General features: G+C 48.1%; 2 protein-coding genes across 2 annotated transcripts in view; both read left to right on the forward strand.

Moving 5' to 3' along the window:
- The first annotated feature begins 349 nt into the window (after window positions 1–349).
- Window positions 350–11725, forward strand: IL2RB (interleukin 2 receptor subunit beta). The gene is given in 10 exon segments (XM_065423812.1): window positions 350–610; window positions 612–747; window positions 1138–1258; window positions 3054–3129; window positions 3943–4051; window positions 4833–4981; window positions 5516–5696; window positions 8046–8157; window positions 10054–10138; window positions 10895–11725. Coding segments are annotated over 10 exon segments (2061 nt in total).
- Window positions 11726–21601: 9876 nt separating this feature from the next.
- The window catches only part of TMPRSS6 (transmembrane serine protease 6), a 37946-nt gene continuing 34114 nt past the window's right edge, over window positions 21602–25433 (forward strand). The window contains exons 1-4 of the mRNA XM_065399331.1: window positions 21602–21749; window positions 21976–22118; window positions 22302–22369; window positions 23657–23841. Coding sequence (XP_065255403.1) covers window positions 21602–21749; window positions 21976–22118; window positions 22302–22369; window positions 23657–23841 — 544 coding nt within the window. The remainder of the gene's footprint in view (window positions 21750–21975; window positions 22119–22301; window positions 22370–23656; window positions 23842–25433) is intronic.

Genomic DNA, 25433 nt, shown 5'->3' on the forward strand with positions numbered 1-25433 from the left:
TGGGGTGTGTGAGTATGCTGAAACCTAGATCTACCGAACATGAAATCCTTTCTATGATCCTAATTTTCCCTGTCCCAGTCAGGTTCTTCAGACTCTGTCGACTAATCCCTAGCCCCTCCACTAACACCCCCCAACACCCACAAGGCCCGTGACCCCACAGCTAATTAACTACAAGCACTCTCTGAAGTCGCTAGCACTTAGGGTTGAAAAGAAACCCCTTCATAATGTAAACTGGGTGTGACTCCAGCAGTACTGTCTGCCTGAGTCAGCAGCCTCCCTGAAACAACAGCTCTGAGTGGTGTGCTCTCATATTCATTTCAAGAAGGCATTGACTTTGTTTTCAATTTAAATGCTAGCATTGCAAAGTGTTTCACTGCTGAGCAAAGCACACAAGGAAGGAGACAGGTCAGATTATGGAGATGGTTGCAATCTGTTGAGTGGGATTTCATCTGGGCATCAGGCGTGGGCAGCTTGTGGTGTATGTAGAGCTTCAGTTGGGGGCAGACCTTGGAAGTGCCTCAGACTCCTGGTAATAGCACCAAGGGAGAAGATTACTGCAGGGACCACCTCCACAGAGAAGTGTGGAACTTTGTCATCCTCACCTGTGCTGGGGGTGTGTGTCTTCTTCTCTCTTCCAGTGTGGGCCCCTCCTGTGTACGGCAGGGATGAAGCCTTCTCCTCCCCTTCTGCTTTGCCTCTGGCTGTCCATCCTTTTAGATGTTTCACTGGCATCAAGAATCACTCAGGGTAAGAAAGCATCCCCCTGTGTCCCAGCAGGAGAATTAGGGAGGTGTGCAGGTGGGGACACTATTTATCCTTATGTGATATGGGAAGTTCATTGCAATTTGAAGGTTTGTCCATGTCTTGCAACAGGGCAGGAAGCACTAAAGCAAAGCAGCGCAAGAGTGACACAATATACAAGTTCCTATTGGGAGTTCTTCATTTTGGGGCATTGAAGAAGTGAGAAGGGCCATAGATTTCTTCCATTCTTGTTTGGAGATGTTCCTTGGATGTTTCTTCAGGGCACTAGCCAGCCTATGAATTGGGCACTGCATGGAACTGGATGAAATGATCATTAAGGCTTAATGGCTTTGTCATGACAGGATTGATGTAATGGCATCTTTTCTCCATTCACAGGACCCTCAAATCTAACTTGTTTTTATGACTCGCGGGCGACTGTCTTTTGCACCTGGACTCCAGACAGGAATCGCACAGCAGCACCGTGCCGACTGGACGTTTTTCATGACACTGATGAGAGGTACGTGGCTGAAATTATTTAGCAAAGCCAGTGAATGTCAGGCTCTAATTGTCATCATGGCTACCTTTGATTCTGCACAAAAAGAACAGTTTCCTTGGATGTAATAAATGTAGGGCCAGATCCTCAGCTGGAGTAGCGGGATTGATTGCAATGGAGCTGCACGGATTGACACATGCTGAGGAGCTGGCTCTCTGGGGCCTCTTCCCTTCTCCCACCCCTAGGCTAACTAAGACCTAGGCCAGCTACTCAAGTGTCACTCCTCTTTTCAGTGGAAATCCAGCTGGAGTTCTTCTTCTCCTTCCTGTTTCTGTAATTGATTCATTTTCCAAAGAGCTCGACTCTTTGTGGGATGTCCTGTTCCCAGGCCATAGAGCAGGGGTAGGCCACCGGTCCGAGGGGCTCTGCATTTTAATTTAATTTTAAATGAAGCTTCTTAAACATTTTAAAAACCTTATTTTCTTTACATACAACAATAGTTTAGTTATATATTATAGACTTATAGAAAGAGACCTTCTAAAAACATTAAAATGTAATACTGGCACGCGAAACCTTAAATTAGAGTGAATAAATGAAGACTCGGCACACCACTTCTGAAAGGTTGCCGACCCCTGGACTAGAGTAAGGGACACTAATAACTGGACTGGGGTCTTGCCGGTTTGCCAAGAGAGAGGTATAGTTTTAATGGGCCACTAGACTCTTGTAGTGAAGGGATGGGCTCCCTCATAGATGTTCTACCTCAGGCAGCAACATGTGGCATTACCTGGGTAAAATATTCTCCCCCCCACAATAATATCCACTAACCCTTCCACCCTTCTCACTTCACCATGCTTACCCTTCCCTATCACCTCCATTACCTGTTTTGCACTGCCCTGGGTGGCTGGCAGGGGCTCGGTGGTCTATAGCTATGGGATTGTTGGTCAGGTGAGGAGCCAGCCCCCCTTTGGTGGTTAGGTGGGTGCTCATTTGAGGAATAGGTCTGCTTTGGTTCTTGTGGTTGGTGGGTCTCCACTGACTGCTGGTGGCTTCCCTGAGACAGCGTGGGTGTGTCCACCGTAGTAGTGGGTTCGCCATGGCTGATGTGTGGGGTGGAAAGCAGAGCAGGTTTCCCTTGCATGGGGACGGTGGGTCAGAGCAAATGGGCTCCAGGCACCTGCCCAGTACTAGGTCTTTGAACTCTGAGCTGGGTGTGGGACTGGGCAGGCCAGCACCAGTGGGGAGAGAGCCAGGTGGCAGTGGCTAGAGGACTCCCACTGAGTAGAGCAGCAGTTTGACTCCATCTCCTCCCCTCCTCTTGCAGTAGTGCCTTGCGGGGTGTGTAGGAGGGACAATGTGGTTCACCTTCTCGGTGCTCCCAGCAGCACTGGGGAGGGATGCAGGAGGCAGTTCCTCTTGCAGCAGCTGCCACAGCGGTGCTGGGAATAAAACAGAGTGGGTGACTGGCAGGGTTTTGCCTGTGAGAGCACCAGGACTCTGCAACTTGCCCTCCTGCCTGGTCCATAATATTTGGAATCTGATGACTTTCTGGGCACACTGTCAAAGACATCTGTTTGAGATGGGTTTTGGAGAGGGGCTGAGCGTGTGCTCCCCACATCAGTGAAGGGTCTCTGTAGGTGGCTGGCTGAGCTCCTGTTACCATTAGTTTAATGCTGCTGGGATTTCGTTGTATTGTAGTAGCAAGGATGTCTGGGTGCCTAATGCCTTGGATGGGTGTGTGTGATGATTTCAAATCTAAATAAATAATTACATGCATACAAGCCCCTCCAGCTCAGCAGTATTCTGGTCTTCTCTCTGACAGGAATCTAACAAGGAGTTGTGAATTTCCTAGCATGGCACCCAGGAGATGTGAACTAGCCTTCGATAAAGACATTGATGTAGGTAACCCAACTGAAATGTGCTGGCTGGGGGTGGTATATGGGTTATCACTGTAATAACAGTGTGACACACAGAAGTGCTGCTACGAGATAAAACTTTATTTCCTGGTTCCAGACCCCTGACTTGGGGCAGGGTTCCAAGGGGTTAATACTCTGGCCCCTGACAGAGGTCAGTATCCAGTCACTATCCCAGCCAATCTGTTACAAACCCCAGGAGGTGACACTCTAATATTACAGTGTATTTAGCTCCCTTCCTTGCATCACCAGGCACAGCCCATCAAGAACTACGCAGGCCCCAGTGCCTGTTTCCATGGGTCAGTCCAGAGCCCTGCAGCCTGAGGTCACCGGACAATTACGGTGCCCACAGAGTTATGTCAGGCATGCCAACCCAACCTCCTCAGGCGCTGACCGTGTGTACTCACAGGGTAATGCTCTCTGAGGCTGCGTTGTCGTGGCATAAAGGCAGAGACGCTGTGACGCAACCTGATTATCCCGTCCTGCAAGACGGATGGTACTTAAGGAGCAGCCCCTGCTACCCCTAGCCAGCTTCAATCTGCTTTACGCTCCACCCCTTGTGGAAAAAGAGATAACACTTCTTGAATATGTAACTCATCTAATCTCTGTCCCTCGGGTTCCCCAATGGGGCTAATCTAACACTGCCCTGCTTATTAAGATGTGAAAAGCACTTTGAGATTCTTAGGGCTGGAGGAGTGATGGTCGTGCATTAACGTAGCCTGTGACGATAGAGGCCTTAGAAATGTGAACGATACATAGTGGGGTGACTAGTAATGCTAATAGCAAATTTCCCTGCAGTGTCAGGTCTTCACGGTTGTAGACTCACTTCGCCTGACTGTGTCCTGCCAAGCTGGGGAAAACGGGACAACTGTGATACAACAGCAGAAATTCGGACTGTGGGACAACAGTGAGTGTTAATCAGTGTTTGATCCCCCAAGGCTTCAATCTGTGGTTAGATCTGTCCCCTGTGCCACCTTGTCCTCCCCGGGCATCCTTCTATTTACCCCATGCCTGATCTCAGGCTTGCCTCGTCTCCCTGCCCCACTGCAACTGTATGCTCACTCGGTCACGCCATGCCACAGATTCGCCATGCCCCCTCCTGTTGCTTCCAGCATGGCACTGCAGCTTCCCTGAGCATTGGCTCTGACATACTGCTTGGTACCAACTACCCTCTGCCCCCAGCCTGGGTGCACTGATCTAGGGAGAAGAGCTTTGGCTGTTCAAGCTGTGTCCTTTGGTGGCAACAGTTGAGCTAGATCCTTTGCTGGTGTAAATCTATGCAGTGCTACTGACTGCAGAGGGGCAGTGCCCATTTACCCCAGCTGAGCAACTGGCCCTCTGTACTTAATGGGGAAAAAAATCCTATCAAGACTACAGATTGCTTGACTCTGATCCTGCTCCACTAACGTCATTGGGAATTTTGCCATTGATTTCAATGGGGGCAGAAGCAGAGTGCCCTGGGGAACAGGAAAAGAGGCAATATTCACAAAATGAATTGTTCGGGACAAATGATTGGGGCGGGTTCACAGATGCGCACACCCAGTGGAACGGCCCAGAGCACATCCCCGGAGAGGGGTGTCTGCCAGTGAAGCCACATAACAGAAAGAGAGCGCAAACTGCTATTGTAGCCTTTGCTTCTGTTTCCCAGGGTGTGTATCCCAGCGCCTCTCTCACTCTTCTCTTCCCAGTACAGCTGAGACCACCTGACAACCTCCAAGTGGTAAACACCAGTGACTCCAGCTGCAACTTAACTTGGAGAATTCCTATTTCCTCTCACTACTTAAAAAATAAACGGGAGTTTGAAGTGTGGTGCAGAGATCGCTCAAAGCCCCAGGAGGTGAGTGCAGGATCCCAGACTAGCTTCTCCTGCTGATGGGCCTCAGGCCTGTAACTTGTGGAGGAGGCAGAGCCGCCTTACTGCAAAGAGCCTGCTATTCCCGCTTGTGCTCTAGACCCTTCCCCAGATGGCTGCAATGCCATTGCCTCAGAGGAGAGGCCAAAGGGGGCAGTGACTCTTACTTCAGCTTTATCTGCATCATCCGCTGCCAGCATATGGTGATGGCAGGGAAGCAAAGGGAAGTTCTAGTCTGCCCAGTGCTGGGATGAGAGGCATCAGAATGGTGTCCTCCCAGTATGGGACAGAGAAGACTGAGGAGATGAAAAAGGTAGAACGGGCCTCCTCCCACTGTGGAGCAGAGGGGTTATGATGTGGGCAAGGGGTGCCCTCCTGGTACAGCATTGGATAACGGATATGCTGGCTGTGAGAGTCCCAGAGCCAACTCTGCTCTAATTGGACAGCCGAGAGGTGTGATGGTTTGGACTGTGTGTGGGAGAACATAGCAATCACTCTGTAACTTTTACTCCATCCCAGACTGCCATGCTCCTCCCTATCAAGCAGGACCAGGAATGGGTGAGGATTGAGAACCTTTCGCCTGACTCAGAGTATGAGGCTGAAGTTCGCGTGAAGCCAAAGCATTATGGTTTGTGGAGCAACTGGAGCAAGACGCTCACATGGAGGACAGATCGTAGTGATGTGAATCTTGGATATTCAGGTAATGAGACTCAGAGGAGTGGGTAGGCCAGGGCTTGGAGATAGGTGAGGAGACAGCAGGGCCAGCCCTAGTCCAAATGGTGCCCCAGGCAAGAGGCGTCTTCGGCGCACCCCCCGCCCCTTTGTTAAACCTTTGAATACCTTATTTTTTATTGAATGTGTAGGGCATATCACAACTTTGATGTACGATTTGCCTGCATGATTTATCGCTGGCATATAAGACGATAAATTTGCAAGCTAGGATCTATAAATCTGTATTTATTCATGCCATATATAAGCAAATAAAAACATTAATTTCCTCTGAGCTTATAGAAACTTTTTAATTTTAAGAATAACTGAAGTGTACTAACATCAAGAAATTGAACTGTGCACCAACACTGCGTGGGGCAGTATTAAATAGTATTACAGTAGGTGACAGCCTTAGAATGTTAACTCTAGTCCTTTAGTTCAAAAGAAGTAACAGTATATTCTTTTATATTATAACTCCTATAGATAGGCGTTCGATAGATATCTCTGGTGTTTCATTAAATATGTCCATTATTAGTTGCTACTTACTCTCTTCAAGTCTTAAAACAGAAGTAGACTTTCACAATTACACAATAAAACAAGGTTCACAATATCGCAGCTGGGCTCTCACATTACTTCCCTTTGTTCTTATATCTCACTGACTGACTGGCAACGCCCCGCCCCTTACATATCCACGAGGGCATGGCTGACAACATTCTAGGATGTTCAAGGAAAATGTAGTTCTCAGAAAGTCTGGAATGTTCCATGAAATTTTATGAAGGTCCAGAACATTCTAGGGGGTTAGTCAAAAATGAATCCCCATCCGGAATACCTGAAACATTTTACTTCAAACATTCTATTTTCTCTTTTGTCGCTAACAACAAAAACAGCACCCCAAACCCGGCACCCCAGGTGGTCACCTGGGTCGCCTGTCCCTAAATCTGGCCCTGGGGGAGAGGTTCAGGAGAAAGGGGAGAACAAGGGCTGGAGTTATGTGGGAGCAGGAAAAGTAGGGGAGTGGAGGGATGCACAAATCAAAGTACAATAGAAAGACTGGAAATAGCTTGAGAGGAGCCTTTCCTGTAATCCTAGATCCAGGTCAGGTGAGCAGGGCCTGCTGGTCCAAAGGACAAGAGCCCCAGAGTGAAGGCCTGGCCCCATTGAAGTCAATGGGAGTCGGGCCAGGATTCCAGTCACAGACTCCAGTGGGGGCCCCCTCCCTAAGTGCAGCAGAGCAACTCCCTGACCAGGGGAGCAAGAGGCCTGGGAAACACTTTCCAGAGGGCCCCTGTAACTTAGGAGCTTACGTCCCAAAAGTGACTTGGGCCCTTCGGGCTTAAGGCTCACAGAAAATCAACGGGACCTAGGCTCCGAAGTGCCGTGGGGCCAGATGTTTAAATGTCCTTAGGTGCCTAACGCCTATTGAAATTAATGGGAGTTAGCTGTCTAAACAGCTTCTGCAAAATGTTACCCCAGGACTCCCCCGTAGGCAGTGCAGAACAGGGCTAGCTGTCCAGGCCAGTCAGAAGCCTGTGCAGCCTGCAGCCTTGGCAAATACCATCTCCAGCAGGGGTGTCTGGTGAGTCCTCGGCTCCTTTTAATTTTAGTTTTTTCACAGGAAGTAGGCAGCGCGTGGGTCCCCCCACGATGAGGCAGGTAGTGATATAAACAGAGCAGCTATGTTTAGAAGGGGCAGTGTGTTGCTGTGGCAATCAAACTTTGATAGCATATGATGTCAGTGAAAAGGATTCAGCTACAACCAGTTGTTGTGGCAACTGGGAGCCAAAGTTACCTGAGGTGGAGGAAACAAAGGGATCTTAGTAACATCTCAAGGACATGAGGGAGAAGCTTCTCCGAAGGTGTCCCACTGTTCCTCTCTTTCCTCTCCCTCTTCTCTCCTCTGCATCCTTCCCCCTCTTCCAAGGGGCTCGGCAGGTCCAAAATGAGGTGCACTGGCAGAGGGGACACAAGATGAAGAGTAACAGGAGTGGGGCAGGATGGAGCTGAGGTGCATTTGCAGAGCTGTGTAGGAGAGGGAATAGCAGGGGGGCGGCAGGTCAGGGATGAAGTGCATGGTCATTGCAGTCAGGACAGGAAAAGCAGAGAGAGGCTGTAGGTGAGCTGTGAGGTGCATTGGCAAGGCTGGGGAGGGGGGGTTCAGATCTGTTCCTGATCACAAAGGCATGCTGGCTGGCAGACTTGTGTGGCCAGTCACCCACTTATCTGACCGGGATCTCAAACCTCTTTGTTCAGAAGTGAAATAAAACCCAACTGGAGTGACTGGGGTTCCCACTTCCTCTGTTCTGGCTGTCACTTTCTAGTAACTCTCTCTCTCCTCTTGCAGAACTTCCCCTGGGGGACCTCCAGCTTACGATGCCAGCCCTTGTGGGGACCATCTGCACCATCGTCTTCGTTGTCATCATTGTCTTGATCATCACCTCACAGCCATTGAAAAGGTAAAAGGGACATGAATGGTCCTCTCCAGTCCTGTCCCAGGCCCAGTGTGTCTTTCTGTCCTCATTTTCTTTCTCTCAGATGAGGCCAGAGTCCCTTAGTCTGATTTGGAGCGGAGTCATTCCGCCTCTCTGGGTTGCTACTGGCATTGTCCCAAGGGACGGCCTGATGTTGAGGGAATTCAGTGTTTGCACTATGATGTTGAGATACTGTGACACAGCGTGATGTCATAACATCACCAAGCTCAAAATAGCCACAGGACACTCTCTCTTTGGGCCAGATTTTTAAAGGAATTCACATTGAAATCAACAGGAGTTAGGTGCCTAAATATCTTTAGAAATCTGACCCTCTAGCTGAAATTCATCTTTGTGTAGAGGAACCAGAACAAGGCCTATGCACCTCTTAATCTCTCAAAACAGGGCTAAAGTGGGACATGAGCAGGGCTAAAGAGGCCCACTGCATAAGGTTTGGATTTCACCCTCTGATTATAGGTCATGGGACAGGCCCCTGCAGTCAGGATAGTTCTACAATATTTTGGTGGGATGCTGATTTAAACCTCTTCCTGCCCATCATTTTTGTCCTAATATTGTTCTTAATCAATGCTGAACGTGCCGCACGAGGGCACCCGGTACAATAATATAGAGAATAGCCTGACAGCATCATGGAAATTGAAAGTGGCTTCAGATTTAGTCACCTCATTTCAGAAAGGGACACAGCAGAATAGAAAAGGCACAGAGAAAAGCAATCTAAATATCAGAGGGGGGAGGTGTTTCCATATAAAGATGGATTACAGAGGGGGACTATTTCATTTGTAGAGGAGGAGAGATTATAGGAGTATGTAAAATGATTATGGGAATAGAGAAAGCCAACTGGCCTCTCCTGTTTGCCCTGTGTCATAATGCGAGGGCAAGGGAGCACTCCATTTACAACACATATAAACACAGCTAATCCTCGTCCCTCGATGTATAATTAACCTGTGGAACTCAATGATGCAGGATAATGCTGTACAGAAAAGGATTAGACGTGCAGGAAGGAAAATAGCATCTGCAGTGATGCAAGCTAGTATAAATGTACAAGGACTATCAAATTCTCCTGCTTCAGAGCACAGGGGTCAGGAGGAATTTCCCTCACCATAGATTATTGCCCAGTAAAGGTGCATTAGGAGACCTTTAGGCATCTGAAGGATTTGGTATTGGCCACCTTGAGAGACAGGAAAAGTAGACCAGATGACTTGGCTCTGGTATGGTCTGGCAATACCAGTGTAGCTTCTTACGTCATGATGATATAAGGCATCATGAAGTGGTGCTGCAGTGTGAATGCCATACAACACTGCCATGCTGCATCCTGATGACAGGGCATGGAGACTGTGGCATTGCCATCTCATGCTGCCATTTCATGAGGGCACTGCAATCTCTGCATCACTGTGATGGCAACCAAGTGAGGCACAATCAGCTCATGGCAACAGGCCTTGGAAACCATGCCAGCAATTTGGAGCAAAGATGGCGTCTCTCCCAGCTTGGCAGCTAATGAAAGGAATGGACAGGCCTGGGCAACAGGGAGAGGCAGGCAAGGATGCTGGTGAATGGCGGCATTATCAGCTCTGGGGATAGGGCTGAGGGAAATAGCTTTTGCAATGCCATTTTCTCTCTCAGTTTCTGTGTCCCCAATACATCCATCAGCAAATGTGGAGATTTTCTCAGGCTACTGGTGGGGGATGGGGGATAAAGAGCCCTGGGGCTTGGTTCTCCCTTACTTACACCACTTTTACACCAGCATAACTCCAGTGACTTTAGTGGAGTTACTCTTCATTGACACTGGTGCCAGGGACGGAGGGTCAGGCCCCTGGAAGACCACAGGTCTCCACATCACGTTCACTTCTCTCTCTCTCTCTGGTGAAGGCTTAAGAAGGTGCTGAAGATTTACATTCCAGACCCAGACAAGTTCTTTCCCCCGCTGAGCACTGTGCACAGAGGCGACGTTCAGGTACGGGGACCAGGGGAAGGTGGGCTGTTCGTGGGAGGGGGTCAGAGAAGGACGAGCTGGGAAAGAAAGAGAGGACTGGCTGCCTCCCTCATGCTGCAGATGGATGGGAAGGACGTCCAGCTCCCAGATCTAGTGTGTGCATCACTGGACCCTCCAGCACTGGCTGCTGCTGGGGGATTTGCTTTAGTTTTATTTTTGACCTTTCTAAGCTGCCACTTCTGCTCCATCTCTAATTAGAGAACTGAGAAAGTGCAAACCACCAAACCTCAGACCTCTGCTCTGCTGACAGGAAGGGCTGAGAGAGCACACAGGAGTATAGAGTTCAAGCCTCTTGGAGTCCATCCCACCCTGCCTCTCTGCCTTCTTCTTCGCTTCCTCTAGCCCCTCCTCCTGCCATTTGTCATGTTCTCCCTCTCTCTCCCTTCAACTCCTCTCTCTTTCTCTATCGCGAGATCCCTTTCTCTTTCTTCCTCCCTTTCCTTATGGAGATCACACAGGGAAAGCTCTTGAGGCTGGCTCCTTATTTTAAAACGGCTCTGAGCCTGGTGAGGGATCCCCAGGGACCTATTCCCTATGGAGATCCCAGAGGAGCGATGATAAGGGCGTATATTCTGTATGGGAGATGTCTGGAGTGTATTCATCATGGGCATGAAGGAAAAGAGACCCTAGGCCTCTGTCTCTGTTGTGAGAATGTTATACTGCTGCCACTTTGAACATAACAATATCTCTTCTGTGTTTCCCCCCCTTCCCCTTTAGAAGTGGCTCTCCTCTCCATTTTCCACGTCTCTCTTCAGCGTGAGCAGTATCTCCCCAGAAATCTCAGAGCTAGAGATAATTCAGAAGGAGAAACAGGACTCCCAGCTCCTCCTTCCCAAGGCCTTTCTCACCTCTGGTGCCCCCCCAGAAACCAGCGGGCACTCACTGACCAGCTGCTTCACCAACCAAGGCTACTTCTTTTTCCACCTCCCTGACTCCTATGAGATTGAGCCCTGCCAGGTGTATTTCACCTACGAGCCCTTCGCCCGGAAGAGCAGTGGCAGTGAAGATGGTGATTCCTATGGAGCACTCCCCTCCCCAGATCTCTGCATGCTGGAGGACGACCTGCCACTCTTCTCCTCCGGATTTCTTCATTGCATCGAAGCAAACCAAGGTTTCCAGAACAGTTCTTTTGTGGGAGAGATACAGAGCACAACCAATGGGCTTGGGGCACTTCCTGAGGCTCTTCTGTCACCCGAGAGCTCCTCCCCAGCATTGGTATTGGAGCAGGATGAGAAGGTGAATGGAAATGTCACAGTTTTACAGCTCTCTGAATCCCAACAGAAGCCTGGCATGGTCTTCTCAGATATCCCAGGGCTGCATGACAACGATACCATTCAAACCACAGAAGAGGCTGAGGACGCAGACCCTCAAATCAGTTCCACTACTACTATGGCAGATGCAAGCTCTTCGTTTTCCCAGCCCATGCCTCTGAGGCAAGGTCAAGCTGATGATCTCCACAGGACTGCTTCCTCCAGCCAGGTCCCAAACACTGGGGCCTACCTATCTTTGAGTGAGCTCCAAAGCCAATACAACCATCATTCGGTCTAAGATCTGCCTCAAGAACCTTCTGAGCTTAAGGCCTTCTCTGGAGGGAGAGATGGACAAACAGACAAACTGTCTGAGAGAACAAGAAGTTGAACATTAGTTTTAACAAACCCAATGGGACTTATCTTTTGAGTAGCATGGAGAGAGAGACCCTTGTATTTTTCACTGTTGCAAGGGAATGGGACCTTTGGTGGCACATGGAATGAGCATGATCCAAACCTACAACCTGAAGGGAAAGTAAAGGCCCTAATAGGTCAGCTTTGGATTGGGGATGGGTGAATGTATGAAGGGATGAAAACCTAAGTAAAAGGATGCTCAGGAGGAGAGATGTGTGCATGGATGGATTCCGTGGTACAGACAACACCATGGATAAGCTGACAGCTTGGTAGATACTGTGGCTGGATGGATACCATGGAAGGAGAACTAGATAGATGAATGGGTAGACAAATGGATAGAGATGAAATTGAGAAAGTCAGAAAGGGGCATTACAACTATTAAAGTACATAGAGCAAATGGAGAAAGAGAAATTGGATTGCTCTGCAACTCGGCGTGAAGATAGTACCAAACTCTGAGGCTGAGCAGCCAAACTTTCCATCCCTCAAGTACCAATTTACAGGGCATGCAAGCATCTACCGGGGAATAGAAATACTTGAGAAGGTGGAGGTGGTGAACTGCTAGTGAGTGCTGGGGGCTGCTGAGGATGGAGGTGATGGAAGGTGTTAAGGGTGGTCCTTACTGATTGGCCCAGGGTTTAGTTCATTTCCTGCATCCTTCCCACTCCAGTCTGTGTGAAGTGAATGTTCTAATGAGCTTGGTCCCAACCAGATATCTGGGTTTGGGCTTGGGTCTTCAAAGACAATTCAAAGCCAGAAATGAGTCAAGGGATGTGATAAAAAAAACAGTCCCTACTATCAGCAAAAAAATACTGGGGAAAATTCCCCCATCTTATGGGGTGTGGGGAAGCAAGTGAGATGCTAGCAATAAAATAGAGCACAACATTTCCCATTCTTGCTGCAATCTTTTCATGAAATCAAAAGCCTCTTTGCCCTACAGACCAAAACCCTGTCATTCGACTGTGATAAGATAATTGCAGAAGAGTCCATCCCACATCCTGTAGTAAGTGGAAATCATCTAATTGGTAATCCCCATTCCTTCCTTTGCTTGAGGGGAATCATTGCCCAATTAGCAGTAAAGGCAGATAAATCAGCTCCAGATAAATGACTTCAGATCATCACCGTTGCCTAAAACCAAAACTCGGTCCATTTATTTGGCTCAAAAAAATTTTTGGATAGCATTTTGTAGTGCCTCCATATTTACTGATTTGGGGCAGAAGTGCTGAAATAATCCGGGGAGGTTGGGGATAGAGGGAAGACTGTTGATGTTGGTTCCATGGTATCTGTCCATCCATCCCTCTGACCATCCTTTGTATCTATTGTATCTTTTTCTTGACATCTTTCCAGACCTGTCTAGACATGGGAAATACCAACCTCATGCTAAAAAGACCTGAGCTCTCTCACATGAGATTTCCAAACCAAAGAAATTTGGATAAGCATCCAAACTTTTGAGGAACATATCCAAACCTTTAGGACGCTTCTGTAAACCTTCCGAGATTCACCCACATTTAGTTCACTGTTCCCCATTTCCACACTAGTGTTGAGTTTCCCCCTTTGTCCTGGTACTCATGTTCCAGCACCAAAATTATTCCCCCAGTTTTCATTCTCCTGAGTTATTAAATTGAACGCTTTGCTTGTCAGATAAGTGGGTGTCCAATGGGTTTGATTTTGTCCATGAAAGTGCTGCTGATACTGCAATAGGATGGAGCCTGGCCTGATTAGCATTGAGAGGTTTCAGGGAGCCAACCCTTTCCTGTATCACTTTCTCCAAGCCACTGCACATGTCTCAGGATGCCTGTCATCCCACCATCTCAGAGACTGGGGATAAAGAAGGGATAACTGCTTCCCAGCTGAGTGAGGACAAGGCCACCCAGTGTATTTACTGTGCTATTGGAAGCTCTCAAGATGCACCATAAAGAGTAAGCACTGCCAGGCTGGATGCTAGTTTAGATGGCCAGTAATCCCATCGCGGTTCCTAGGTATTTCTTCATAAGCTTCTTAATCATTCTTGCTGCTAAAACAAGTAACAAAAAAACCTGCCTTTTTGTCAATAAAATAAAAATCAATGCAGTGTCAAAATAGCACGTTTTTCATTGCCATTTGGTAGGGGAACTTGGATATTAACCAACGCTACTGGTTGGATGGAAGTGAGTTCTTGATCACAGTTCAGGGATCAGGAAGAGGGCGTGAGGGGGTTAGCTCTTGGTCACAGATAGTCTGCTGCCTAGACAATGAGTTCAGGGGACAGAAAGGGGATTTGCCTTTAGCCAAAGATTGTTGGGCATTGGTAGATTAGGCTCAGGGAGCAGAAGGGGGTATTTTAGGGGATTACCCTTCACTCATAGATAGTTCAGTCGTTGGGCCTGATCCAAAGCTAGTCTCCTGTGGGCTGAAATCCTTTGATCTAATTTCAGTTGTTGGGTTTAATGTGAGGGTGTGGCTGATGTTAGTGGCTATACAGGAGGTCAGATTAATTGTGCTCCCTTCTGGCTGCCTTATACTCTATGACTCTATTAAAAGAATGTCAAGACTCCCATTGACTTCAATGGGCTTTGAATTAGACCCTTTGGATAGCAAATGTAGGGATCAGATAGCAGCTTCAGGGGGATGAACCCTCATTCACAGACAGTTGGGTGCTGGAGCACTGGGCTCAGGGAGTAGAAAGGAGGAATAGTTTCCAGTCACAGACAGCTGGGTAATTGGATAGCAGCTTCAGGGGAAGGGGAAGACATTTCAGGGGAATTAACCCTCAGTCACAGACAGTGATAGGGAGGGTGGAAGTAACGTAAATTGTATTTTAGAACCGAGTCACTATGATCCTCTCCAGATCGACTCAGGAAGTATCGCTGGCAGCAAAACTGCCGCAGGCCACCGAGAATCACTTGGCCGACTAAATATTTTCCCACTTCTGAAAATGCGAATGGTTTTCAAGCATGTAAGCTGCTAGAAGTGAGACAGCAGCCACTCTGGGGTGTGAATGTGTGATGTGCTGTGGCAGGAAGTGCTCAGCATAAGTTCTGAAGATAACTGGACCTTTATTCCAGGAAGCTAGGTCATGTGGTCTAAAGTTGCTGCAGATGTGAGATTAGTTGAGTTGTGGCATAGAAGAGCCATTGCCAGTTGCTTCACGACCCTTTTCTGCTGAGTCCTGAAGACTCCTTGGAAGTGCCATGAAGGTCTAAAGGGCCCCAAGCTGATCCAAATGTAGCATGGACAAAGCCACAAAAAAAGTGCAACACCGGACAGTGTCCATCAATTATAGTTTCCTTATTAAATTGAACTCCAGCACCAGTGAAAAGTGCTGGGCCAGCAGTCCTGGAGAAAGAGTCCGCTATTTATCTTGAGCGCAGGTACAACATAGATAGTAGCAATGCAGGTTTACACACACACGCTACCCTGACATCCTACCAATGTACCTCATTTCTGACCTGCGGAGAGCTGCACAACAGCCAGTCCCCATCCCGCACCATGGGAAAGTGGAAATTCAGGGCCAAATTCAGCCTTGATGGTGCAACTCCTTTGAAGTCAGATTTACTTTTGGGTCTGTGTTCTTGGTTTATTCATAGATACCACAGTGATGAATGTGGTACTCAGATTGGTTAGATTAGATGAATGTCTACGCATACAGCACTGCAGTGGCAACGCAGTAGTGTGTCTCGTGAAGATGCTCCATGCTGATGGGAGAGAACTTTCCCATTGGCATAATAAAACCACCTCCCGACATAAGGCTGTCCACAGCGGTGCTTATGTCAGTGAGATGGTTTACTCACACACCCCTGTGCAACATAAGTTGTAGTGTAGACATAGCCTGGACTCAGTACTTGGCCTCTCTACGAAGACCATAAACAAAGGCGAGGCAATTGTTTTCTGGAAGGAAGGATGGATGATCTTGTACTGAAGATACTGGCCTGGGAGTCAGGACATCTGAGTTTAATCCCACTGTCACAAACTTTCCACGTGACCTTGGAGCACAATTTTCAAAAGCATCCAAATCACATAGGAGCCTAAGTCCCATTTTCAAAAGGAATTTAAGTACCTAGGAGCCCACATCCCATTTACTTTCAATAAGACGTAGGCTCCTAAGTCATGTAGGGGTTTTCTAAAATTTTACCCTTAGGTGCCCAAGTGCCAGATTTGTAAAGGTATTAGCCACCTAGAGAGGCAGATAGGCACTTAAATGCCTTTAAAATATGGCCCTCAATCTCTTTTGAAAATGGGACTTAGGCTTCTAAGTCCCTTAGGCACTTTTAAAATGTTTATCTTTAGTCTCTCTGTTCCTCAGTTTCCCATTTGTAAAATGGTGGTGATAATAACCCTTCCCTGAGTCCCAGGGTGTAGGGAGGATAATTTCATTAATGGTGAGAGGTGCTCAGATATTACAGTGACCAGAGTTGGATAATAAACACATAGTTTTGGTGATCTGAGCACTTGTCCACTAAAAACTGAGGTAAAGACACTGTATAGTAACAGGTTTCAGAGTAGCAGCCGTGTTAGTCTGTATCCGCAAAAAGAACAGGAGTACTTGTGGCACCTTAGAGACTAACAAATTTATTTGAGCATAAGCTTTCGTGGGCTACAGCCCACTTCATCGGATGCATGTAGTGGAAAATACAGTAGGAAGATATATATATATATATATATATACACACAGAGAACATGAAACAATGGGTGTTACTATACACACTATAAGGAGAGTGATCAGTTAAGGTGAGCTTTTATCAGCAGGAGAGAAAAAAACCTGTTTGTAGTGGTAATGAAAATGGCCCATTTCCAGCAATTGACAAGGAGATATGAGGAACTGGGGGGGGGAGGGAGGGTGAATAAGCATGGGGAAATAGTTTTACTTTGTGTAATGGCCCATCCACGCCCAGTCTTTGTTCAAGCCTAATTTAATGGTGTCCAATTTGCAAATTAATTCCAATTCAGCAGTCTCTCATTGGAGTCTGTTTTTGAAGTTTTTTTGTTGTAATATTGCGACTTTTAGGTCTGTAATCGAGTGACCAGGGAGATTGAAGTGTTCTCCAACTGGTTTTTGAATGTTATAATTCTTGACGTCAGATTTGTGTCCATTTATTCTTTTACATAGGGACTGTCTGGTTTGGCCAATGTACATGGCAGAGGGGCATTGCTGGCACACGATGGCATATATGACATTGGTAGATGTGCAGGTGAACGAGCCTCTGATAGTGTGGCTGATGTGATTAGGTCCTATGATGGTATCCCCTGAATAGATATGTGGACAGAGTTGGCAACGGGCTTTGTTGCAAGGATAGGTTCCTGGGTTAGTGTTTTTGTTGTGTGGTTGCTGGTGAGTATTTGCTTCAGGTTTGGGGGCTGTCTGTAAGCAAGGACTGGCCTGTCTCCCAAGATCTGTGAGAGTGAGGGATCATCCTTTAGGATAGGTTGTAGATCCTTCATGATGCGCTGGAGAGGTTTTAGTTGGGGGCTGAAGGTGACGGCTAGTGGCGTTCTGTTACTTTCTTTGTTGGGCCTGTCCTGTAGTAGGTGACTTCTGGGTACTCTTCTGGCTCTGTCAATCTGTTTTTTCACTTCAGCAGGTGGGTATTGTAGTTGTAAGAACGCTTGATGGAGATCTTGTAGGTGTTTGTCTCTGTCTGAGGGGTTGGAGCAAATGTGATTGTATCGTAGAACTTGGCTGTAGACAATGGATCAAGTGGTGTGGTCTGGATGAAAGCTGGAGGCATGTAGGTAAGTATAGCGGTCAGTAGGTTTCCGGTATAGGGTGGTGTTTATGTGGCCATCGTTTATTAGTACTGTATTGTCCAGGAAGTGGATCTCTTGTGTGGACTGGTCCAGGCTGAGGTTGATGGTGGGGTGGAAATTGTTGAAATCATGATGGAATTCCTCAAGGGCTTCTTTTCCATGGGTCCATATGATGAAGATGTCATCAATGTAGCGCAAGTAGAGGAGGGGTGTTAGGGGACAAGAGCTGAGGAAGCGTTGTTCTAAGTCAGCCATAAAAATGTTGGCATACTGTGGGGCCATGCGGGTACCCATAGCAATGCCGCTGATTTGAAGGTACACATTGTCCCCAAATGTGAAATAGTTATGGGTGAGGACAAAGTTATGAAGTTCAGCCACCAGGTTTGCCGTGACATTATTGGGGATACTGTTCCTGCCACAAGTACTCCTGTTCTTTTTGTGTATAGTAACAGATTTCATTCTCAACTGGCCCGAGGCTAGATTGGAACCACTGACCTCCCACTGGAAGGCTATTCCTCACCAGCTAATAACAGACTAGTGATCAAATTCTCCCATACCAAGGGAGAGCTATATCAAGGTAACCTCTGTCAGCTAAGAGGCAATTTCCACTAACAATTATCACTGAGGTGACTCCATTTACTTTGTTGCAGTGTTGTTGTAACCATGTTGGCCCCAGGATATTAGAGCGACAAGATGGATAAGGTAAAATCTTTTATTGGACCAACTTCTAAAGCTCGTCTCGCTCACCAACAGAAGTTGGTCCAATAAAAGATATTGTCCCTCACCCACCTTGTCTCCCCATTTGATTTGGCCTTTATTTATTTATGGTTAAAGTGTAGTTACTTCTGGTAATAAATGAGGTGCATTTACAGAGCACAAGGTGCATGTACAGTGGGGTCCCTGGACTATACACCAGAAGGTGAGTCGGGTGAGATGTATTATCAGAGCTGTATGGAGAGCCTGGGGCTAAAGAAATGGGATGCTCCAAACTGGAGTGAGGGGCATTGGCAAAGCTGCGTGGGAGCCTAGGATTGGATTAGTAAGGGTGCTATAGGGTGAGGGTGAGGAGAATTGGCAAAGAAGGGACGGGGGAGGCTCAGAATTGGAGTGGCAGGGAGCATTACGGGTCAGGACTGAGGGGCACCGATAAAGCTTTGCCTAGTTCTTACCAGTACTATTAGTTTGGACAGTGCTAGCCCCTGCCACCTCCCATTGTCCCTCCTTTGTACAGCCCACTGCCTTCAGCAAGAGCCCCCCCCTCCCCACCCCTTTTCTTCTCAGTGCCATTTATGCCTTTTATCTCCACTGGGACCCAGGAGTGTAACTAAGACAGAAAGCAGTTGCTGAGCAACTAGTTGCCCCATAGAGGGAATCTGTGATCCGTCTGCACCTGCCTTCCAGGTTAGGCTTCTCAGGGGATGGGGGACTGTTACCCAGGCTGTTTACAGCATCATCTTTTCACAGCCTGCAGATCCTCTCTCTCGGCAAACCTCCTTTCCCTCTGAGCCATCCTCCATTAGAGAAAGCTGTGTCTCTCCTGAGCACGCTCAGCCCTCTCTGTAGGGCCGGACAGGGCAAAGGCCAAAACAAAGAGATATGGCCTCACATTATTGATCGCCAGGGAGGCCTTGGGCTTGAGTAAACACATGTCTACCAATGTGTGTGCACCCGGCCACATGCAGAGCTGGAGGTTTCAAAGGTAGGTCTGTAGCTCTGGGGGAAACCCCAGTGCCTAGAATTGATCTTCTAGCAAAGGGAGGCTCTTTTTGATCAGTTTGTGGTTCTTTATGCGGCTGTTGTTTTGAAGGAATCCCTTGAAGGTGGAGTAGAGACCCTCGCCTCCTCCCTCCTGCTCCGGGGCAGGGGGATACCCCTGAGGAACGTCAGCTGAAAGGAGATCACAGTGAAGAGCAACATCGGTGTATTCTGATCTCTACTGCATGTGAGAGGGTTGTAGGAGACAGGAAGTGGTGGTGTTAATGGATTCACTGTTGTCTTTGTGCCCGCTCTTGTTAAGTTAGATGTTTCCATTGAGTTGCTTTTTTTTTTTTAAACACTCTTTACATGTGTCTCTGTATTTGAGGAGCAAAGTTGAGGGTTGGGAGGAGCCTCAGTATCAGAGTGAATAAGGAATGCTGGCTGCCCTTTGTTGTTCTCATATGGTCATGCAGCACACACGTTAATACAGACTTCCTTGTGTGCACAAACATGTGCATCCACATGCTTCAGCACCCTAGAGACCTCCTCTAACAGGCACTCACATGCACCCCTCACCCCTGCACTCTAACACACACAGGCACAGCCCCATGCATACACATAACTCACTAACATACACGTGTGTGTTCTCCAGGCAGGCAGAGCACCATGTACACAGGCTTTGGAACATGCTAAAACACATTCCGGCACTCTCTGACACCCCCGCACACCCCCTCACATTCACGTCCAGGCACACTCATATGTCGACATGCAAATCCTTTGGCCTCTACTAGTATGTTATTGGGTGACAGGACTTTCACAGGGCCTCTTAAGGGACAGTAGAGGGAAAGTGTCCGAGGAGGCCAGCCCAGGAGCATCCAGTCTTGGTAGGCTACGGTACTTCTTAGCAGAGAATCACGGGCGATTACAGGAAGGGGAGTAGGCAGGAATAAGTCAGACAATCAGGTGTTGTGGGAGGAGGGGTAAAGATGGCGATCTGGAAGGTAGAGGGCTGAATTACCATTGGAGGGTCACTGCTCCCTAGTATCCATCAGTGGGGAGGGGGGAGAGATGGGGTAGCAAGGAGCTACTTTAGTGTGGGTTATGCAGCATTTGAAAGCATTCCTGTTGCAGAGCCCTGGAGCTCAGCGGTCTGCATAGGTGATGCTGTTGCATTCAGTGACATTTGGGGGCAGACACAGGTATGCTGGGGAATGTATTAAAAAGTTAGGACATACAGACACTAGGGGCACAGAGCCAGCAGGAGGATGGGTAGGGCATGATCCTAAAGGTCTCACTCAGCTTCTGCCTAAGTAATGACTGAATAAACTCCTGCGGGACTTCAACAGGAGTTTTGCTTGTGTAAGCAATGAGCAAGCTCCTAGGGATTTGGCATAGCTAGGGCCCTACCAAATTCATGGACCATTTTGGTCAATTTCATGGTCATATGATTTTAAAAATCGTAAATTTCATGATTTTAGCTATTTAAATATGAAATTTCACAGTGTTGTAATTGTTGGGGTCCTGACCCAAAAAGGAGTTTGGGGGGGTGGGTTACCAGGTTATTTTAGGGGGGTCGCAAAGATATTGTGTGTATGGGGGGGTTGCGGTGCTGCTACCCTTACTTCTGCGCTGCTGGTGGTGGTGACGCTGCCTTCAGAGCTGGGCAGCTGGAGAGTGGCAGCTGCTGGCTGGGAGCTCAGCTCTGAAGGCAGCGCCACCACCACCAGCAGCACAGAAGTAAGGATTGCCTGGTATGGTATTGACACCCTTATTTCTAGGCTGCTGCCTGCAGAGCTGGGCCCTCAGTCAGCAGGCGCCACTCTCTGGCCGCCCAGCTCTGCAGGCAGCAGCCTAGAAGTAAGGGTGTCAATACCATACCAGGCCATCCTTACTTCTGCACTGCTGCTGGCAGTGGCTCTGCCTTCAGAGATGGTATGATATGGCATTGCCACCCTTACTTCTGTGCTGCTGCTGACAGGGTGCTGCCTTCAGAGCTGGGTACCCAGCCAATAGCCGCTGTTCTCCGGCCGCCCAGCTCTGAAGGCAGCGCTGAAGTAAGGGTCGCAACCCCCAGGCAACTCCCTTTTGGGTCAGGATCCCCAATTTGAGAAAGGCTGGTCTCCCGCATGAAATCTGTATAGTAGAGAGTAAAAGCACAGAAAAGACCAGATTTCACGGTCTGTGATGTGTTTTTCATGGCCGTGAATTTGGTAGGGCCCTATGCATAGATAACAAGGGGATGTACAAATAGGAAGAGGAGCATATAGATGATAAAGGACACATAGGAAGGGAGCATGGGATGCGAAGATAACACAGCCTGATCTTTGGTCTGCTGCCTGACTAGATGCCCATGATGGAGGCTGAGGAAGATGCAAACACCCCATCTGAGGATGAACCCAAGAGCAAGGCTCGCGACTGCCTGCGCTATGCACCCCTCTGGATAGTCCTTGTGCTGTTGGCTGGAGCTGGAGTGCTGACCTGGTATTTCCTAGGTAACAGTTCTAAGGTGTTTTGTTCTTTATGCTGGTGCTCATGTGTCCTAGCAAGGAGGAAGCCGATTTAGATGCCAAAGAGAATCAGTGACTCCTGGATGGGTCGCCATGGGTCAACCATCTGTGCACTGATTCCCTAGGGAGCTAGCTAAGTTCCCCCACCCACCCAAAGAACCCTCTGTCCTCCACATCCATGGGTTAATCTGCCTGTGTCTTTTGTTGTCAGACTACAGACCACGACACTTGGAATCAACCGTCCTGCAGTTCTACTCCGGCAGCCTCCGGATCCTCAATTGTCAGTACTCCCTGGACCTTGGACGGCCAGAATCCAGAGCCTTCTGGACTGAGTCAGCAAAGCTACAGAAGATGGTGAGGGTGGTTTCATGTGTGGGAGCTGAGGCTGAGTGGGGGAATGGGCCACAGGTGCTTCTGTGAATGGAAGACTAGGTGGGTTATACCAAAACAGAGGGGGCTGGAGCACTGGGTGGGTTCCATGGGAAGTTTGCTGTTGTACTCTTGCTGGCTAGTTATCAGTTGGCATTCTTATTACAGCTGAGGGAACTTATTCATGTCACTGACCTGGATCCATATTACAACTCCAGCACAGTATATGCCTTCGGGTGAGTGTTACATCCACATTTGTTTGCTTTTCAGGACTCTGTCTCTCCTGTCCTATGTGAAAGTTACAGCTAGGTTGTGATCTTGTTCAGTAGCCATCTGTTCATCTGACAAGAGCTGCTGCAACCTCCATTCTTACTCCACCTGGGCTCTGGACTAAAGCTGATTGAAAAATGGAATTTCCATCCCACAGGAAATTCCAATAATTCAACGTTTGTTTTCAGCCCAAACTGAGATGAAAAGTCAAAATATCAAAACTTCTTATGGAATGAAAAGTCCAGAAAAAAATTAATTAGGAAATGTCAAAAGGTTTAGTCTCAGCATTTTCTATTGAAAGACTGTTTTAACATTCTTGAATCGAAATGTTTCATTTTGTACTGTCAACACAAAATGAAACATCACAAAGACCATGGTGCATCCTGGGAGATGCAGTTCTGCACGGGGCAGGGCCCATAAGGGAGAAGTGGAGTAGCGGGGACCTGGAACTACAACTGCCTCAGGGCACTGTGGTGGCTAGGGCAGATGTGGAGATTAGTGTCAACATGATCCCAACATTTTGTTTTGATTTTCCCAATGGCAAATTACGTCAACAGCAATCTTTGCCCACAGAAAATTTCTATTTCAGAAAAAAAAAAAACTTTTTCCAGCAGGAAAATGTTTCATTCACATTTTTTCACTCAGGCCTACAGTCGCTCCCCAGCTTGGGCCATTTTCTCTGTCATTCAGCTGAGAAACTACGATGGTTGTGATCTCTTGCACTGTATCAATGGTCCCTGCACAGGATTAAAGGCTCATTCTGATCAGCTGAACAGAGTCTAGCATCAGTCACTTGTCACTACTGGGAGATGGGACATGGAGCCTTAAAGGTCAACATTTTCAATCTATGTCAGCAGTGACCACAAGTCATTTCCACCTGAAGCACATTCAAGTGGATTATAAAAAAGTTTAATGATCTCATTTTAGTTTCTAATGGGCAGGTGTCCAGATAATTAAACGCACCATTACCAGTGGCACAAGATGGCTTCCTCAGCAGAAAGACCAACTATTGAATGGACCATGGACAAACTGGACTGGCTCTTCTTTTCCACTAAAGGTGGTCTCTCTAGGTTGGGGCTGAGGCACATTGGTGGGGCAGTGTGCTTTGGGACGTTTGCACTGATGTGTCTGATCTGTAGCTAAAGAGAGGAGGAGATCTGTCTCCAGGGCTGTCAGTGAGGTGACTCTCACCAGTGCTGAACTCACTTGAAATGAAAAGGATGAAGGAAATTAATGTGCTATCTCCCTGCTAGGGAGGGGTCCCTGACCTTCTTCTTCTGGTTCGCCCTTCAAGTCCCCGAGAGTCAGCACAAGGAGATGACTGCTGAGAGGGTGAACATGACTCTCTGCAGAGAGCTTCTCGCCAGCGCCAACAGTACAAGCCGCCTCTCCTACCAGACAGAGTACAAGGTTGATCCAGACTCTCTGGTTCTGCTGGGTGAGTATCAGCCACCCAAGTGTGACCTAAACTTTCAGGATTAGGGGCTGAGGCCTATAAGTTGCTGCAGGCAGGTTGAGAGGCTAGACTGAATGGCATTACTGAAAGGGAAGGAGAGAGGAAAAATAGAGGAAGGGTTGAGTGTATGCTAGAGGGAAAGGCAGAAGACAGAACAGGACAGGGGAATGAATTACAAGTGTTTCCTCCTTGTACAGGACACACTTTTCATGAAGTTTGGTTATTCCCCTGAAGAATTATAGACTCATGGAGTAAGAGATGGCAGTGACTGACTAGGCAGCATCTTGTCCTTTCCTCTGCCTCCTCCTTCAGCTTTGGCAAGCACAGAGCTGTTCCCTGCACTATATGCTTTGTAGCTTTACTCCAATGTCCCAAGCAACCGGGCTTCCATGATGTTCCTTGGGAGACTATTCCACTCTCTGATAGACTGAGAACAGAGCTGAATGCAACATACTTAGATTACAATTGTTTCTGCTTCATGATGCTTGTCATATTTCCATCATTTCAATTCCTTATATTGACTTCAAGATTTTTTTTATCAGTGCAAAAAATAGAGATCACGGCTTGTTAAAGTGTCCTGGGAATGAGGGCCTGGCAACTGCCCTTGATATTTCAGGTCTTTTATAGGCCTTGATCCAAAGTCCATTAAGTCAGTGGAAAAAAATGCCATTGATGGCACTGAGGTTTGGATCAGGCCCATGGTGTGATTGCTCCCTCCTTGCTCTGTGATGTGATATCTCTGTGCATAGAGCCCACAATCAGGACCAGCTCTAGGCACCAGCAAAGCAAGCACGTGCTTGGGGCGGCACATTTCCAGGGGCGGCATTCTGGCCATCCTTTTTTTCCCTGAAAAATCCACCAATGGGCGGATCGGGCAGTGCTAGGACCTGGCGGCAGCCAGGCTGGCTCTGCACAATGTGCTTTGCTCGCGGAGCGGCTCCCAGCCCGGCAGAGCCACGGGGAGTGGGTATGAGGCAAAGTCCCCGGCTCCTGCTCGCAGGGGGGCGGAGAGGAGCCGCTTTGACAGATGTGGCCAGTTGCTGACACCCGATGCCCCGGGCCAGCGGGCCAGGGAGCACAGACCAGCCCGGCTGCTTAAAGCGCAGCGGAGGGGGGAAGTGGCTCAGAGCAAGGCACGCCCTGGGGTGAAACCAGCCCAGACCCAAACGGAACCGAAGGTAACAGGAGGCAAAGGTGTCCCGGGGCAGTGGCGGCTGGCGGGGCTGCAGCTGGGTGGAGCGGGGGAAAGTCCTGCTTAGGGGGGCAGCCACTGGATTATTAAAAGACAGACCTGCCACAGGAATTGGCCCCAGATTATGGAACTCACTCCCACACAAGAGATGTATGACAACAGACTTCACCACATTCAGAACTAAAGGTAAAACTCAATTCTTCAACTTGTTTTTCTTTCAGTAAGTTAATGGTACACACACGCCACACCCACTTACACTCAAACATATACACCAACAACAGTAAAGAACCCAGGAACCAACCAATCCTTCCTCCTGCTGGTTCACAAGGAGGAGAGAGAGAGAGAGATCATTATTTCTGTTTTCAAATAAACATCTGCCAGT

The sequence above is a fragment of the Emys orbicularis genome, chromosome 1 (assembly GCF_028017835.1).
Source record: "Emys orbicularis isolate rEmyOrb1 chromosome 1, rEmyOrb1.hap1, whole genome shotgun sequence".
Classification (NCBI taxonomy): Eukaryota; Metazoa; Chordata; order Testudines; family Emydidae; genus Emys; species Emys orbicularis.